The 19,511-nt window shown below is 48.3% G+C and overlaps 1 protein-coding gene across 8 annotated transcripts in view; it reads left to right on the forward strand.

Annotated features, from left to right (window-relative positions):
• The window catches only part of LOC118399575 (phosphoprotein associated with glycosphingolipid-enriched microdomains 1-like), a 115,853-nt gene that overhangs the window by 93,637 nt on the left and 2,705 nt on the right, over positions 1 to 19,511 (forward strand). For all 8 annotated transcript variants that reach the window (XM_052472463.1, XM_052472462.1, XM_035795757.2 and 5 more), the window contains 3 exons: positions 8,417 to 8,519; positions 8,922 to 9,109; positions 9,283 to 9,780. In XM_052472463.1, the coding sequence (XP_052328423.1) occupies positions 8,417 to 8,519; positions 8,922 to 9,109; positions 9,283 to 9,780 (789 nt within the window). The remainder of the gene's footprint in view (positions 1 to 8,416; positions 8,520 to 8,921; positions 9,110 to 9,282; positions 9,781 to 19,511) is intronic.

Genomic DNA, 19,511 nt, shown 5'->3' on the forward strand with positions numbered 1-19,511 from the left:
TTGGAGAGGAGAGAACAGCTGTGAGGTGGTGTCTCGCTGGGTTAGACTCTTGGAGAGGAGAGAACAGCTGTGAGATGGTGTCTTCCTGGGTTAGACTATTGTAGAGGAGAGAACAGCTGTGAGATGGTCTCCTGCTGGGTTAGACTCTTGTAGAGGAGAGAACAGCTGTGAGATAGTGTCTCGCTGGGTTAGACTTTTGGAGAGGAGAGAACATCTGTGATTTGGTGTCTCGCTGGGTTAGACTCTTGGAGAGGAGAGAACAGCTGTGAGGTGGTGTCTCGCTGGGTTAGACTCTTGGAGAGGAGAGAACAGCTAAGAGGTGGTGTCTCGCTGGGTTAGACTCTTGGAGAGGAGAGAACATCTGTGAGTTGGTGTCTCGCTGGGTTAGACTCTTGGAGAGGAGAGAACAGCTGTGAGGTGGTGTCTCGCTGGGTTAGACTCTTGGAGAGGAGAGAACATCTGTGAGTTGGTGTCTCACTGGGTTAGACTCTTGGAGAGGAGAGAACAGCTGTGAGGTGGTGTCTCGCTGGGTTAGACTCTTGGAGAGGAGAGAACAGCTGTGAGGTGGTGTCCTGCTGGGTTAGTCTCTTGGAGAGGAGAGAACAGCTGTGAGGTGGTGTCTCGCTGGGTTAGACTCTTGGAGAGGAGAGAACAGCTGTGAGATGGTGTCTTCCTGGGTTAGACTCTTGTAGAGGAGAGAACAGCTGTGAGTTGGTGTCTCGCTGGGTTAGACTTTTGGAGAGGAGAGAACAGCTGTGAGTTGGTGCCTTCCTGGGTTAGACTCTTGGAGAGGAGAGAACAGCTGTGAGTTGGTGTCTTCCAGGGTTAGACTCTTGGAGAGGAGAGAACAGCTGTGAGGTGGTGTCCTGCTGGGTTAGACTCTTGGAGAGGAGAGAACAGCTGTGAGGTGGTGTCTTCCTGGGTTAGACTCTTGGAGAGGAGAGAACAGCTGTGAGATGGTGTCTCGCTGGGTTAGACTCTTGGAGAGGAGAGAACAGCTGTGAGGTGGTGTCTTCCTGGGATAGACTCTTGGAGAGGAGAGAACAGTTGTGAGATGGTGTCTTCCTGGGTTAGACTCTTGTAGAGGAGAGAACAGCTGTGAGATGGTCTCCTGCTGGGTTAGACTCTTGTAGAGGAGAGAACAGCTGTGAGTTGGTGTCTCGCTGGGTTAGACTTTTGGAGAGGAGAGAACAGCTGTGAGTTGGTGCCTTCCTGGGTTAGACTCTTGGAGAGGAGAGAACAGCTGTGAGATGGTGTCTTCCTGGGTTAGACTCTTGGAGAGGAGAGTACAGCTAAGAGGTGGTGTCTCGCTGGGTTAGACTCTTGGAGAGGAGAGAACATCTGTGAGTTGGTGTCTCGCTGGGTTAGACTCTTGGAGAGGAGAGAACAGCTGTGAGGTGGTGTCTCGCTGGGTTAGACTCTTGGAGAGGAGAGAACATCTGTGAGTTGGTGTCTCACTGGGTTAGACTCTTGGAGAGGAGAGAACAGCTGTGAGGTGGTGTCTCGCTGGGTTAGACTCTTGGAGAGGAGAGAACAGCTGTGAGATGGTGTCTTCCTGGGTTAGACTCTTGTAGAGGAGAGAACAGCTGTGAGTTGGTGTCTCGCTGGGTTAGACTTTTGGAGAGGAGAGAACAGCTGTGAGATGGTGTCTTCCTGGGTTAGACTCTTGTAGAGGAGAGAACAGCTGTGAGTTGGTGTCTCGCTGGGTTAGACTTTTGGAGAGGAGAGAACAGCTGTGAGTTGGTGCCTTCCTGGGTTAGACTCTTGGAGAGGAGAGAACAGCTGTGAGTTGGTGTCTTCCAGGGTTAGACTCTTGGAGAGGAGAGAACAGCTGTGAGGTGGTGTCCTGCTGGGTTAGACTCTTGGAGAGGAGAGAACAGCTGTGAGGTGGTGTCTTCCTGGGTTAGACTCTTGGAGAGGAGAGAACAGCTGTGAGATGGTGTCTCGCTGGGTTAGACTCTTGGAGAGGAGAGAACAGCTGTGAGGTGGTGTCTTCCTGGGATAGACTCTTGGAGAGGAGAGAACAGCTGTGAGATGGTGTCTTCCTGGGTTAGACTCTTGTAGAGGAGAGAACAGCTGTGAGATGGTCTCCTGCTGGGTTAGACTCTTGTAGAGGAGAGAACAGCTGTGAGATAGTGTCTCGCTGGGTTAGACTTTTGGAGAGGAGAGAACAGCTGTGAGTTGGTGCCTTCCTGGGTTAGACTCTTGGAGAGGAGAGAACAGCTGTGAGATGGTGTCTTCCTGGGTTAGACTCTTGGAGAGGAGAGTACAGCTGTGAGATGGTGTCTCGCTGGGTTAGACTCTTGGAGAGGAGAGAACAGCTGTGAGTTGGTGTCTCGCTGGTTTAGACTCTTGGAGAGGAGAGAACAGCTGTGAGTTGGTGTCTCGCTGGGTTAGACTTTTGGAGAGGAGAGAACAGCTGTGAGTTGGTGCCTTCCTGGGTTAGACTCTTGGAGAGGAGAGTACAGCTGTGAGATGGTGTCTCGCTGGGTTAGACTCTTGGAGAGGAGAGAACAGCTGTGAGATGGTGTCCTGCTGGGTTAGACTCTTGGAGAGGAGAGTACAGCTGTGAGATGGTGTCTCGCTGGGTTAGACTCTTGGAGAGGAGAGTACAGCTGTGAGATGGTGTCTCGCTGGGTTAGACTCTTGGAGAGGAGAGAACAGCTGTGAGTTGGTGTCTCGCTGGGTTAGACTCTTGGAGAGGAGAGTACAGCTGTGAGATGGTGTCTCGCTGGGTTAGACTCTTGGAGAGGAGAGTACAGCTGTGAGATGGTGTCTCGCTGGGTTAGACTCTTGGAGAGGAGAGTACAGCTGTGAGATGGTGTCTCGCTGGGTTAGACTCTTGGAGAGGAGAGTACAGCTGTGAGATGGTGTCTCGCTGGGTTAGACTCTTGGAGAGGAGAGAACAGCTGTGAGATGGTGTCTCGCTGGGTTAGACTCTTGGAGAGGAGAGAACAGCTGTGAGATGGTGTCTCGCTGGGTTAGACTCTTGGAGAGGAGAGTACAGCTGTGAGATGGTGTCTCGCTGGGTTAGACTCTTGGAGAGGAGAGTACAGCTGTGAGATGGTGTCTCGCTGGGTTAGACTCTTGGAGAGGAGAGAACAGCTGTGAGATGGTGTCTCGCTGGGTTAGACTCTTGGAGAGGAGAGAACAGCTGTGAGATGGTGTCTCCTGCTGGGTTAGACTCTTGGAGAGGAGAGAACAGCTGTGAGATGGTGTCTCGCTGGGTTAGACTCTTGGAGAGGAGAGAACAGCTGTGAGATGGTGTCTTCCTGGGTTAGACTCTTGGAGAGGAGAGAACAGCTGTGAGTTGGTGTCTTCCTGGGTTAGACTCTTGGAGAGGAGAGAACAGCTGTGAGATGGTGTCTTCCTGGGTTAGACTCTTGGAGAGGAGAGAACAGCTGTGAGATGGTGTCTTCCTGGGTTAGACTCTTGGAGAGGAGAGAACAGCTGTGAGATGGTGTCTTCCTGGGTTAGACTATTGGAGAGGAGAGAACAGCTGTGAGATGGTCTCCTGCTGGGTTAGACTCTTGGAGAGGAGAGAACAGCTGTGAGATGGTGTCTTCCTGGGTTAGACTCTTGGAGAGGAGAGAACAGCTGTGAGTTGGTGTCTTCCTGGGTTAGACTCTTGGAGAGGAGAGAACAGCTGTGAGATGGTGTCTTGCTGGGTTAGACTCTTGGAGAGGAGAGAACAGCTGTGAGTTGGTGTCTCGCTGGGTTAGACTCTTGGAGAGGAGAGAACAGCTGTGAGTTGGTGTCTTCGCTGGGTTAGACTCTTGGAGAGGAGAGAACAGCTGTGAGTTGGTGTCTTCCTGGGTTAGACTCTTGGAGAGGAGAGAACAGCTGTGAGTTGGTGTCTCGCTGGGTTAGACTCTTGGAGAGGAGAGAACAGCTGTGAGTTGGTGTCTCGCTGGGTTAGACTCTTGGAGAGGAGAGAACAGCTGTGAGTTGGTGTCTTCCTGGGTTAGACTCTTGGAGAGGAGAGAACAGCTGTGAGATGGTGTCTTCCTGGGTTAGACTCTTGGAGAGGAGAGAACAGCTGTGAGTTGGTGTCTTCCTGGGTTAGACTCTTGGAGAGGAGAGAACAGCTGTGAGATGGTGTCTCGTGGGTTAGACTCTTGGAGAGGAGAGAACAGCTGTGAGATGGTGTCTTCCTGGGTTAGACTCTTGGAGAGGAGAGAACAGCTGTGAGATGGTGTCTTCCTGGGTTAGACTATTGTAGAGGAGAGAACAGCTGTGAGATGGTCTCCTGCTGGGTTAGACTCTTGTAGAGGAGAGAACAGCTGTGAGATGGTGTCTCGCTGGGTTAGACTTTTGGAGAGGAGAGAACAGCTGTGAGTTGGTGCCTTCCTGGGTTAGACTCTTGGAGAGGAGAGAACAGCTGTGAGATGGTGTCTTCCTGGGTTAGACTCTTGGAGAGGAGAGTACAGCTGTGAGATGGTGTCTCGCTGGGTTAGACTCTTGGAGAGGAGAGAACAGCTGTGAGATGGTCTCCTGCTGGGTTAGACTCTTGTAGAGGAGAGAACAGCTGTGAGTTGGTGTCTCGCTGGGTTAGACTTTTGGAGAGGAGAGAACAGCTGTGAGTTGGTGCCTTCCTGGGTTAGACTCTTGGAGAGGAGAGAACAGCTGTGAGATGGTGTCTTCCTGGGTTAGACTCTTGGAGAGGAGAGTACAGCTGTGAGATGGTGTCTCGCTGGGTTAGACTCTTGGAGAGGAGAGAACAGCTGTGAGATGGTCTCCTGCTGGGTTAGACTCTTGTAGAGGAGAGAACAGCTGTGAGTTGGTGTCTCGCTGGGTTAGACTTTTGGAGAGGAGAGAACAGCTGTGAGTTGGTGCCTTCCTGGGTTAGACTCTTGGAGAGGAGAGAACAGCTGTGAGATGGTGTCTTCCTGGGTTAGACTCTTGGAGAGGAGAGTACAGCTGTGAGATGGTGTCCTGCTGGGTTAGACTCTTGGAGAGGAGAGAACAGCTGTGAGTTGGTGTCTCGCTGGGTTAGACTTTTGGAGAGGAGAGAACAGCTGTGAGTTGGTGCCTTCCTGGGTTAGACTCTTGGAGAGGAGAGAACAGCTGTGAGATGGTGTCTTCCTGGGTTAGACTCTTGGAGAGGAGAGAACAGCTGTGAGATGGTGTCTTCCTGGGTTAGACTCTTGGAGAGGAGAGTACAGCTGTGAGATGGTGTCTCGCTGGGTTAGACTCTTGGAGAGGAGAGAACAGCTGTGAGATGGTCTCCTGCTGGGTTAGACTCTTGTAGAGGAGAGTACAGCTGTGAGATGGTGTCTCGCTGGGTTAGACTCTTGGAGAGGAGAGAACAGCTGTGAGATGGTCTCCTGCTGGGTTAGACTCTTGTAGAGGAGAGAACAGCTGTGAGTTGGTGTCTCGCTGGGTTAGACTTTTGGAGAGGAGAGAACAGCTGTGAGTTGGTGCCTTCCTGGGTTAGACTCTTGGAGAGGAGAGAACAGCTGTGAGATGGTGTCTTCCTGGGTTAGACTCTTGGAGAGGAGAGTACAGCTGTGAGATGGTGTCTCGCTGGGTTAGACTCTTGGAGAGGAGAGAACAGCTGTGAGATGGTCTCCTGCTGGGTTAGACTCTTGTAGAGGAGAGAACAGCTGTGAGTTGGTGTCTCGCTGGGTTAGACTTTTGGAGAGGAGAGAACAGCTGTGAGTTGGTGCCTTCCTGGGTTAGACTCTTGGAGAGGAGAGAACAGCTGTGAGATGGTGTCTTCCTGGGTTAGACTCTTGGAGAGGAGAGTACAGCTGTGAGATGGTGTCCTGCTGGGTTAGACTCTTGGAGAGGAGAGAACAGCTGTGAGTTGGTGTCTCGCTGGGTTAGACTTTTGGAGAGGAGAGAACAGCTGTGAGTTGGTGCCTTCCTGGGTTAGACTCTTGGAGAGGAGAGAACAGCTGTGAGATGGTGTCTTCCTGGGTTAGATGCTTGGAGAGGAGAGAACAGCTGTGAGATGGTGTCCTGCTGGGTTAGACTCTTGGAGAGGAGAGTACAGCTGTGAGATGGTGTCTCGCTGGGTTAGACTCTTGGAGAGGAGAGAACAGCTGTGAGATGGTGTCTCGCTGGGTTAGACTCTTGGAGAGGAGAGTACAGCTGTGAGATGGTGTCTCGCTGGGTTAGACTCTTGGAGAGGAGAGTACAGCTGTGAGATGGTGTCTCGCTGGGTTAGACTCTTGGAGAGGAGAGAACAGCTGTGAGATGGTGTCTCGCTGGGTTAGACTCTTGGAGTGGAGAGAACAGCTGTGAGATGGTGTCTCGCTGGGTTAGACTCTTGGAGAGGAGAGAACATCTGTTAGTTGTGAAGCTGTTTGTGTATGTGTTTGTGCATGTGCCTGTGTGCATGCGAGTGAGTGTCTCTCTCTGGGTGTCAGGGGGTGTCGAGCATGAGGCAGTTACATTAGCATCAATAATGACCGGAGAGGGAGGGAGGAGAGAGGTAGAGGAAGATATAGCCACTCCTTTGTCTGAGTGTGGTGTAGAACAGGAGGGATGATGACCCATGTTAAGAGTTCAGAGGTCAACATTATCCAGGAAGGAATAGACAGAAGGGAGACATGAATTCCAGAGTGGGGAAGGAGTATTAGTTTAGTATGTGATAAATGCAGTCAAAATATTTACTCTGACACACTCTCTCACGCTAACACACACAGACTGTGTACTGTGGTCTGGAAACAACACCAGATGGCTAGAATGTCTTCCACTTCGGTCTGCAGTATATTTATATGGACTTTAATGTTCTCATAGAAGAATCACTATTTTCAGAGCCACAATATTTAATTGACCTTTTCTTTCACCAGTTCACGAGTTAGCACATTAATCTCATAGTAAACTGTTTATTTCAATGGGATTCTGAGTGCATATGATGAATTATTACACTATCCCCAGCTATTCCATGATGATGAGGACCATGATGGGCATTAGCTATAGTAAAGAACACATTACACTTACAAGGGGTGGTTAAGTGAGATAAATATCTCTTTTAGAGAAACTGACATCCTCCTTTCATTCCAATCACATGCTGACACACACACACACACACACACACACACACACACACACACACACACACACACACACACACACACACACACACACACACACACACACACACACACACACACACACAGTGACACACACACACACACACACACACACACACACACACACACACACACACACACACACACACACACACACACACACACACACACACACACACACACACACACACACACACAGTGACACACACACAGTGACACACACACACACACACACACACACACACACAGTGACACACACACACAGTGACACACACACACACACACACACACACACACACACACACACACACACACACACACACACACACACACACACACACACACACACACACACACACAGTGACACACACACACACACAGTGACACACACACACACACACACACACACACACACACACACACACACACACACACACACACACACACACACACACACACACACACACACACACACACACACACACACACACACACACACACACAGTGACACACACACACACACACACACACACACACACACACACACACACACACACACACACACACACACACACACACACACACACACACACACACACACACACACACACACACAGTGACACACACACACACTCTGCTCACAATTCCAGGGACATGGAAACGTTTTTATCTGATAGATTGGATATCTGGTGAGTAACCTTTACGCCGTAATGTTGCGCCTCGCCTGTGAAAATATTGAAGAGGACTTCACTTAAACAGTGGTGCGTCTGTCACAGAGTGACAGGTTAAATAGGGGCTTTGTCTTCTACTCGACAGCATGATTACTGGTCTCATTATTAGGTTAAATACGCTTGTTGTCTTTGTCCTCAACAGGCTAAGTGCTGCGCAGCGAACTCCTACGTCTGTAGGAATTCCATCCGATTCAGCCTAGCAACAGTCATTACCAGACACAGCCAATAGGAGGTGCTATAGAGCTATATATCTCACTGTCCCTTGGTTTTCTGTCAGTGAAGGTGTCTGAAAAACAACAAACAAAGGCCTGCAGTGGCTGCTAGCTCAATGCCCGTTTCTCCCCCCACAATGTCATGCTGTTAATATGAATTTAAGTGTAAATATATTAGATTTGCTCTCAGCCTCTCAGATTGAGGAGTAGAAGGACACTGATTTCATGTGTCTGTAATGTATTTGGCTCCACCTAGCAGATGTTTTTATCCAATGTGACTTCTAATACAGTGAGCGCATATGTTTGTTGTATGTGTACTGACTGAGCCACACAGGACCACATAGGGATTTCGGGTAAACTGATCCCAGATCTGTGTCTATATTGTGCCACATAGACCCACCCTAACCTAGTCCTTGTCTCTATTGTACAGGTGTCTGAGAGAGAGACGTTTACCGGAAGTCAATCTGTGGACAGTCCAGGGACTGACCTAGTGGTGAGCAGTTCACACAACGGCCCACTAACCAGTGGTACAGGTAATATACGCACGATGACTTCTTATGCACGTGTCATTTGTTTGTCGTCGTTTCAGAGAGTGGAATTTTCATTCAGAAGACATTACATCCACATTTAGCCTTCACCCTACACATTTGATTGATTATTCATTTGGCTTCCACACCTGTGGCTATCTAATCCACGGCCAGATGTGATGCAGCCTGGATTCCAACCAGGTACTGCAGTGACGTGGGGCTCCCGAGGGGCGCAGTGGTCTAAGACAAGAGGCATCACTGCAGTACCTGGTTCTCAAACTCTCTCTGTTAACCCGGCATAACCACCCACCCACTATCCCCTTTGTTGTGTCCAATTCAATTAAACTCGACCCAACTCATGTTTTAAAAAAAAAATGGATTTAATTGGATTGATCCATCCTCTCCCAGTGTTGACAGACACCCAGGACAGCAGTCCCCAGCCCTCTGAGGAGATGCTGTCCAGCCAGTCAGAGCTGCGGAGCTCCAAGTGTCCCCAGGACCGCGAGCTTCCCAGCATCCCACCCAACAGCGCCCTGGAGGGGATGGGATCCTCCAGCGAACCCCCTCTACCCGTCTCCGGAGACGGCACCTACGAGGTATTAGGGATTCATATTGTTGTTGTTCCTGTGTACTTATACAGCTACTTATTGGAATGAGTCCTCGTGATTTTATTGTATAGCAGTACTGGATTGTGTTGTCTATTTTGTGTTGGAGTATACACCCAGGAAGACTAGTCCTAATGTTACAGCTGTCTCAATCAACTAACTAGGTGGTGAAGGAGAGAGGCGGCATCTTAACGGCGTCCCGTGACGTGAGCGTTGAAGACTCCCTCTACGAGACGGTCAAAGAGCTGAAGGACCATCCAGGGAGCCTGGCTGTAGGTATACCCAACGGACACGGTACTACGTCCCCCTTCAGCCCCGATGACGACCCTCACCACCTCCACAACCCCCTACCCCCTTCCCACCACCGTCCAGCCCTCCACAATGACCACCTCAGCCCCTGCAGCACCCCGGAACGGGGGCCCCTGTGCGCGGGAGTGGAGTACGCCTCGGTGGATCTGAACAAGAAGAGCCGTTACAGTGCAGACCTGGAGGCCAGGCGCTCAGCCACCATCACTGCTGCTGTGAGCCCCACAGAGGAGCCCGAGGAGGAGGACAGACCCCCGCCTGTACCTGACAAGGTGCTGGATGAGAACGACAACCAGCCTACCATGATGGACGCAGGAGGGGTGGTGGTAATGGGGGCAGCACTTCACAACGGAGAGGTGAGGAGGGTTGTCTGTGTTTGTGTCTGTGTTTGTGTCTGTGTTTGTGTCTGTGTTTGTGTTTGTGTCTGTGTTTGTGTACGCCTATGTGTGTAAGGGAGAAATTGAGTAAACTGACAGTAGGACGACAGCGATAAGTATTCCTCACAATACTATATGCATTGATTCACTAGATAGTGATTTGCATATTTTGCCCTGTCAAAGGAGACTCTCTCTTCCACTCAATTAGAATATTTGAAACTTCCTGCACCCGATGAGAGAGATCTAAAGGTTATTAATGAAGTTAGGTACGCCGGGAGTTTTAGTGAGAGCTTTATAAATAAACAGACAGCGATGAATCAACCTACGAGACTTCGAAGTGGGCCAACCTACCTGGTAAAGAATGTAGTGATGTGTACTGAACCTGTCACCCGTAATAAAACCAAGTGCACACACACGTACATGTACACAGATACACAAACTACAACCCCCTCCCCACACACACACGTACATGTACACAGATACACAAACTACAACTCCCCCACACACACACACACGTACATGTACACAGATCCACAAACTACAACCCCCCCACACACACACACGTACATGTACACAGATACACAAACTACAACCCCCCCACACACACACACACACGTACATGTACACAGATACACAAACTACAACCCCCCACACACACACACACGTACATGTACACAGATACACAAACTACAACCCCCCACACACACACACACACGTACATGTACACAGATACACAAACCCAACCCCCCACACACACACGTACATGTACACAGATACACAAACTACAACCCCCCACACACACGTACATGTACACAGATACACAAACTACAACCCCACACACACACACACGTACATGTACACAGATACACAAACTACAACCCCCCACACACACACACACGTACATGTACACAGATACAAACTACAACCCCCCACACACACACACACACACGTACATGTACACAAATACACAAACCAACCCCACACACACACACGTACATGTACACAGATACACAAACTACAACCCCCCACACACACACGTACATGTACACAAATACAAACTACAACCCCCACACACACACGTACATGTACACAGATACAAAACCAACCCCCCACACACACACACACGTACATGTACACAAATACACAAACTACAACCCCCCCCACACACACACACACGTACATGTACAGATACACAAACTACAACCCCCCCACACACACACACGTACATGTACACAAATACACAAACTACAACCCCACACACACACACGTACATGTACACAAATACACAAACTACAACCCCCACACACACACACACGTACATGTACACAGATACACAAACTACAACCCCACACCACGTACATGTACCAGATACACAAACTACAACCCCCCACCACCACACGTACATGTACACAAATACACAAACACAAACTACAACCCCCCCCACACACACACACACGTACATGTACACAGATACACAAACTACAACCCCCCACACACACGTACATGTACACAGATACACAAACTACAACCCCCCACACACACGTACATGTACACAGATACACAAACTACAACCCCCCCCACACACACACACACGTACATGTACACAAATACACAAACTACAACCCCCCACACACACACACGTACATGTACACAGATACACAAACTACAACCCCCCCCACACACACACACACACACGTACATGTACACAAATACACAAACTACAACTACACACACACACACGTACACAAATACACAAACTACAACCCCCCACACACACACACACGTACATGTACACAAATACACAAACTACAACCCCCCACACACACACACGTACATGTACACAAATACACAAACTACAACCCCCCACACACACACGTACATGTACACAAATACACAAACTACAACCCCCCCACACACACACACGTACATGTACACAAATACACAAACTACAACCCCCCCCCCAAACTACATGTACACAAATACACAAACTACAACCCCCCACACACACGTACATGTACACAAATACAAACTACAACCCCCCCACACACACACACGTACATGTACACAAATACACAAACTACAACCCCCCACACACACACGTACATGTACACAGATACACAAACTACAACCCCCCACACACACACGTACATGTACACAAATACACAAACTACAACCCCCCCACACACACACACACGTACATGTACACAAATACACAAACTACAACCCCCCACACACACACACGTACATGTACACAGATACACAAACTACAACCCCCCACACACACACACACGTACATGTACACAAATACACAAACTACAACAACACACACACACGTACAACCCCCCCACACACACACACGTACATGTACACAAATACACAAACTACAACCCCCACACACAAATACATGTACACAAATAAAAACTACAACCCCCCACACACACGTACATGTACACAGATACACAAACTACAACCCCCCCACACACACACACACGTACATGTACACAGATACACAAACTACAACCCCCCACACACACACACACACGTACATGTACACAATACACAAACTACAACCCCCAAACACGTACATGTACACAGATACCAAACTACAACCCCCCACCACACACACACGTACATGTACACAAATACACAAACTACAACCCCCCCCACACACACACACACGTACATGTACACAGATACACAAACTACAACCCCCCACACACACGTACATGTACACAGATACACAAACTACAACCCCCCCCACACACCCCCCACACACACGTACATGTACACAGATACACAAACTACAACCCCCCACACACACACACACACACGTACATGTACACAAATACACAAACTACAACCCCCACACACACACAAATACACAAACTACAACCCCCCCACACACACGTACATGTACACAAATACACAAACTACAACCCCCCACAAATACACAAACTACACACACACGTACATGTACACAAATACACAAACTACAACCCCCCACACACACACACGTACATGTACACAAATACACAAACTACAACCCCCCACACACACACACACACGTACATGTACACAAATACACAAACTACAACCCCCCCCACACACACGTACACAAATACACAAACTACAACCCCCCACACACACACACGTACATGTACACAAATACACAAACTACAACCCCCCCACACACACACACGTACATGTACACAAATACACAAACTACAACCCCCCACACACACACGTACATGTACACAAATACACAAACTACAACCCCCCACACACACGTACATGTACACAATACACAAACTACAACCCCCCACACACACACACACACGTACATGTACACAAATACACAAACTACAACCCCCCACACACACACACGTACATGTACACAAATACACAAACTACAACCCCCACACACACACACACACGTACATGTACACAAATACACAAACTACAACCCCCCACAACGTACATGTACACAAATACACAAACTACAACCCCACACACACACACGTACATGTACACAATACACAAACTACAACCCCCCAAACACACACGTACATGTACGCAAATACACAAACTACAACCCCCCACACACACACACGTACGTACATGTACACAAATACACAAACTACAACCCCCCCCACACACACACGTACATGTACACAGATACACAAACTACAACCCCCACACACACACACGTACGTACACAAATACACAAACTACAACCCCCCACACACACACGTACACACAATACACAAACTACAACCCCCCATGTACACAAATACACACACACACACACGTACATGTACACAGATGTACATGTACAAAATACACAAACTACAACCCCCACACACACACGTACATGTACACAAATACACAAACTACAACCCCCCACACACACACACGTACATGTACACAAATACACAAACTACAACCCCCCCCCACACACACACACGTACATGTACACAATACACAAACTACAACCCCCCCCACACACACACACGTACATGTACACAAATACACAAACTACAACCCCCCCCACACACACACACGTACATGTACACAGATACACAAACTACAACCCCCCACACACACACACACGTACATGTACACAAATACACAAACTACAACTCCCCCCACACACACACACACGTACATGTACACAGATACACAAACTACAACCCCCCACACACACACGTACATGTACACAAATACACAAACTACAACCCCCCACACACGTACATGTACACAGATACACAAACACAACACACACACGTACATGTACACAAATACACAAACCAGCCCCCCACACACACACGTACATGTACACAAATACACAAACTACAACCCCCCACACACACACACACACGTACATGTACACAGATACACAAACTACAACCCCCCCACACACACACACACACGTACATGTACACAAATACACAAACTACAACCCCATGTACACAAATACACACACACACACACACACGTACATGTACACAAATACACAAACTACAACCCCCCACATACACACAGATACACAAACTACCCCCCACCACACACGTACATGTACACAGATGCACAAACTACAACCCCCACACACACACGTACATGTACACAAATACACAAACTACAACCCCACACACACACGTACATGTACACAGATACACAAACTACAACCCCCCACACACACACACGTACATGTACACAGATACACAAACTACAACCCCCCACACACACACGTACATGTACACAAATACACAAACCATAACCCCCCACAAATACACACACACACGTACATGTACACAAATACACAAACTACAACCCCCACACACACACGTACATGTACACAGATACACAAACTACCCCCACACACACACACGTACATGTACACACACAAACTACCCCCCCACACACACACGTACATGTACACAATACACAAACTACAACCCCCCACACACACGTACATGTACACAGATACACAAACTACAACCCCCCACACACACACACGTACATGTACACAAATACACAAACTACAACCCCCCACACACACACACGTACATGTACACAGATACACAAACTACAACCCCCACACACACACGTACATGTACACAGATACACAAACTACAACCCCCCACACACACACGTACATGTACACAGATACACAAACTACAACCCCCCACACACACACGTACATGTACACAAATACACAAACTACAACACCCCCCACACACACACACACACGTACATGTACATGTACACAAATACACAAACTACAACCCCCACACACACACACGTACATGTACACAAATACACAAACTACAACCCCCACACACACACGTACATGTACACAAACACACAAAACTACAACCCCCCACACACACACGTACATGTACACAGATACACAAACTACAACCCCCACACACACACACGTACATGTACACAAACACAAACTACAACCCCCCCCACACACACACGTACATGTACACAAATACACAAACTACAACCCCCACACACACACGTACATGTACACAAACTACAACCCCCCACACACACACGTACATGTACACAGATACACAAACTACAACCCCACACACACACACGTACATGTACACAAATACACAAACTACAACTCCCCCACACACACACACACGTACATGTACACAGATACACAAACTACAACCCCCCCACACACACGTACATGTACACAAATACACAAACTACAACCCCACACACACACACACACGTACATGTACACAAATACACAAACTACAACCCCCCACACACACACACGTACATGTACACAAATACACAAACTACAACCCCCCCACACACACACACGTACATGTACACAAATACACAAACTACAACCCCCCCACACACACGTACATGTACACAGATACACAAACTACAACCCCACACACACACACGTACATGTACACAGATGCACAAACTACAACCCCCACACCCACACACACGTACATGTACACAAATACACAAACTACAACCCCCCACACGTACATGTACACAGATACACAAACTACAACCCCCCACACACACACGTACATGTACACAGATACACAAACTACAACCCCCCCACACACACACACGTACATGTACACAAATACACAAACTACAACCCCCCACACACACACGTACATGTACACAGATACACAAACTACAACCCCCCCACACACACACACACACGTACATGTACACAGATACACAAACTACAACCCCCACACACACACACGTACATGTACACAAATACACAAACTACAACCCCCCACACACACACGTACATACACAGATACACAAACTACAACCCCCCACACACACACACGTACATGTACACAAATACACAAACTACACCCCCCCACACACACACGTACATGTACACAGATACACAAACTACAACCCCCCACACACACACACGTACATGTACACAAATACACAAACTACAACCCCCCACACACACACACGTACATGTACACAAATACACAAACTACAACCCCACACACACACACACGTACATGTACACAAATACACAAACTACAACCCCCCCACACACACGTACATGTACACAAATACACAAACTACAACCCCCCACACACACACGTACATGTACACAAACACACAAACTACAACCCCCACACACACACACGTACATGTACACAGATACACAAACTACAACCCCCCACACACACACGTACATGTACACAAACACACAAACTACAACCCCCACACACACACGTACATGTACACAAATACACAAACTACAACCCCCCCCACACACACACACGTACATGTACACAAACTACAACCCCCCCACACACACACACGTACATGTACACAGATACACAAACTACAACCCCCCCCACACACACACACGTACATGTACACAAATACACAAACTACAACCCCCCACACACACACACACGTACATGTACACAGATACAAAACTACAACCCCCCACACACACACACACGTACATGTACACAAATACACAAACTACAACTCCCCCCACACACACACGTACATGTACACAAATACACAAACTACAACCCCCACACACACACTCACACGTACATGTACACAGATACACAAACTACAACCCCCCACACACACTCACACGTACATGTACACAAACCAACCACACACACACACACACGTACATGTACACAGATACACAAACTACAACCCCCCCCCCACACACACACACTCACACGTACATGTACACAGATACACAAACTACAACCCCCCACACACACTCACACGTACATGTACACAAATACACAAACTACAACCCCCCACACATACTCACACGTACATGTACACAAATACACAAACTACAACCCCCCCACACACACACACGTACATGTACACAAATACACAAACTACAACCCCCCCCCACACACACACACGTACATGTACACAAATACACAAACTACAACCCCCCCACACACACACGTACATGTACACAAATACACAAACTACAACTCCCCCCACACACACACACGCGTACATGTACACAAATACACAAACTACAACCCCCCACACACACACACACGTACATGTACACAGATACACAAACTACAACCCCCCACACACACACACGTACATGTACACAAATACACAAACTACAACTCCCCCACACACACACACACGTACATGTACACAAATACACAAACTACAACCCCCCCCCCACACACACACACACGTACATGTACACAGATACACAAACTACAACTCCCCACACACACACACGCACACAGCCTTGTCTGTCTAGCCCTCCTTTGTGGCTTTTCTCCTAGCAACCTTCTTTTGTCTCTGAAGCTCCAGCCAATTAGCTAATCAGTAATACATGTGTATTATTGGACAGCAGGTGACGCCTATCCCAGCTTGACCCTCTGGCTCCCTGCTATATGATGAAATATTGAACCAACCGCAGGGCTGTGCTGGGCCACCTGCACCCCCAAAGCATGTTCCTATTGCGTCTCCCCGTGTTGGAATTTGAAGTCATCATTAATTCTCCTCTACGTGTCTCTACCCCCAATTTTATTTTTACAACCTCTATATTACACACGCACGGATGGAATCATATGGACACGTACACATTTGCACACACTCTGGAGCTGATTTAAGGTTAACCCAGAACGTTCTTTATTCTCGGTGGCGGTGCATCGGTGTGACTGGGGTTGGCTGGTGATTTGTCTTGTCAGACCGTAATGTGTATGGTAATGTATGCAGATCAGAGTGGAGGAGAGGATGTGGGTGTCTTTTGTTATGGTGTTGCGGAGAAGAGAAGAGAGGGGGAGAAGAGATGAGCGGAGGAGAGGGAAGGAGATTGATTGTGGGCAGGCTCTCCTCTGTCTGACAGACCAGGCAGATGACGGATGACACTCAAGTGTGTGTGTGTGTGTGTGTGTAGACAGGAGGACATCTGCGTGTTTGTCTGAAAGGTTCTTCCTCAGGTAGACCCTCAGATCCCTCACACACACACACACACACATATGACACGTACAATATCCTCTCCTGCTCTGTAACACAGCTATTGAGCCATAATAAACAGAAATGACTCTGTTCTGTTGTCTGGAATAATATGACTTTGTGTCTGCTCTACACTGACAAAATGTAATTGACCTTGCCCGTCACTAGTGTGATGTACACCAGGGGCCATTTTCTTAGATAAACTGTGATATTCAGCATGTCAACAGTCAAGTTGTCTGTCGCCAAAGGGAAAAAGCTTTATTTTATTCAGAGTGTGTGTGTGTTTGCCTGTATATGTGTGTGTTTGCCTGTATGTGTGTGTGTGTTTGCCTGTATGTGTGTGTGTGTGCGTGTTTGCCTGTATGTGTGTGTGTGTGTGCGTGTTTGCCTGTGGGGGGATGTGTGTGTGTGTGTGTGCGTGTTTGCCTGTATGTGTGTGAGTGTGTGTGTGTTTGCCTGTGGGGGGGTGCGCGCATGTGTTTGTGTGTGTGTGTTTGCCTGTATGTGTGTGTGTTTGTGCACCCATGTGAAACCAAACCACATATTCTCTTGCTGACTGATGCGTTGGCATGTTAGACTTCAGTCCTCCATCATCAGCCTCATAGTAGATGTCCTGTCTGTCAGTCCATACCCCAAACTGCCTTGATACACCAAATGACCAAAAGTATGTGTACACCTGCGTGTCAAATATCTCATTCCAAAATCATGGGCATTAAAATACAGTTGGTCCCCCCTTTGCTGGGAAGGCTTTCCACTAGATGTTTGAACATTGCTGCGGGGACTTGCTTCCATTCAGCCACAAGAGCATTAGTGAGGTCGGGCACTGATGTTGGGCGATTAGGCCTTGCTCGTAGTCAGCGTTCCAATTCATCCCAAAGGTGTTCGATGGGGTTGAGGTCAGGGCTCTGTGCAGGTCAGTCAAGTTCTTCCACACCCATCTCGATAAACTATTTCTGTATGGACCTCGCATTGTACAAGGGGGCATTGTCACGCTGAAGCAGGAAAGGGCCTGCCCAAAACTGTTGCTACAAAGTTGGAATCACAGAATTGTCTAGAATGTCATTGTATGCTGTAGCGTTAAGATTTGGAACTAAGGGGCCTAGCCCAAACCATGAAAAACAGCCCCAGACCATTATTCCTCCTCCACCAAACTTTACAGTTGGCACTATGCATTGGGGTAGGTAGCGTACTCCTGGCATCTGCTCAACCCAGAT

This window comes from Oncorhynchus keta, chromosome 20 (assembly GCF_023373465.1).
Source record: "Oncorhynchus keta strain PuntledgeMale-10-30-2019 chromosome 20, Oket_V2, whole genome shotgun sequence".
NCBI lineage: Eukaryota > Metazoa > Chordata > Actinopteri > Salmoniformes > Salmonidae > Oncorhynchus > Oncorhynchus keta.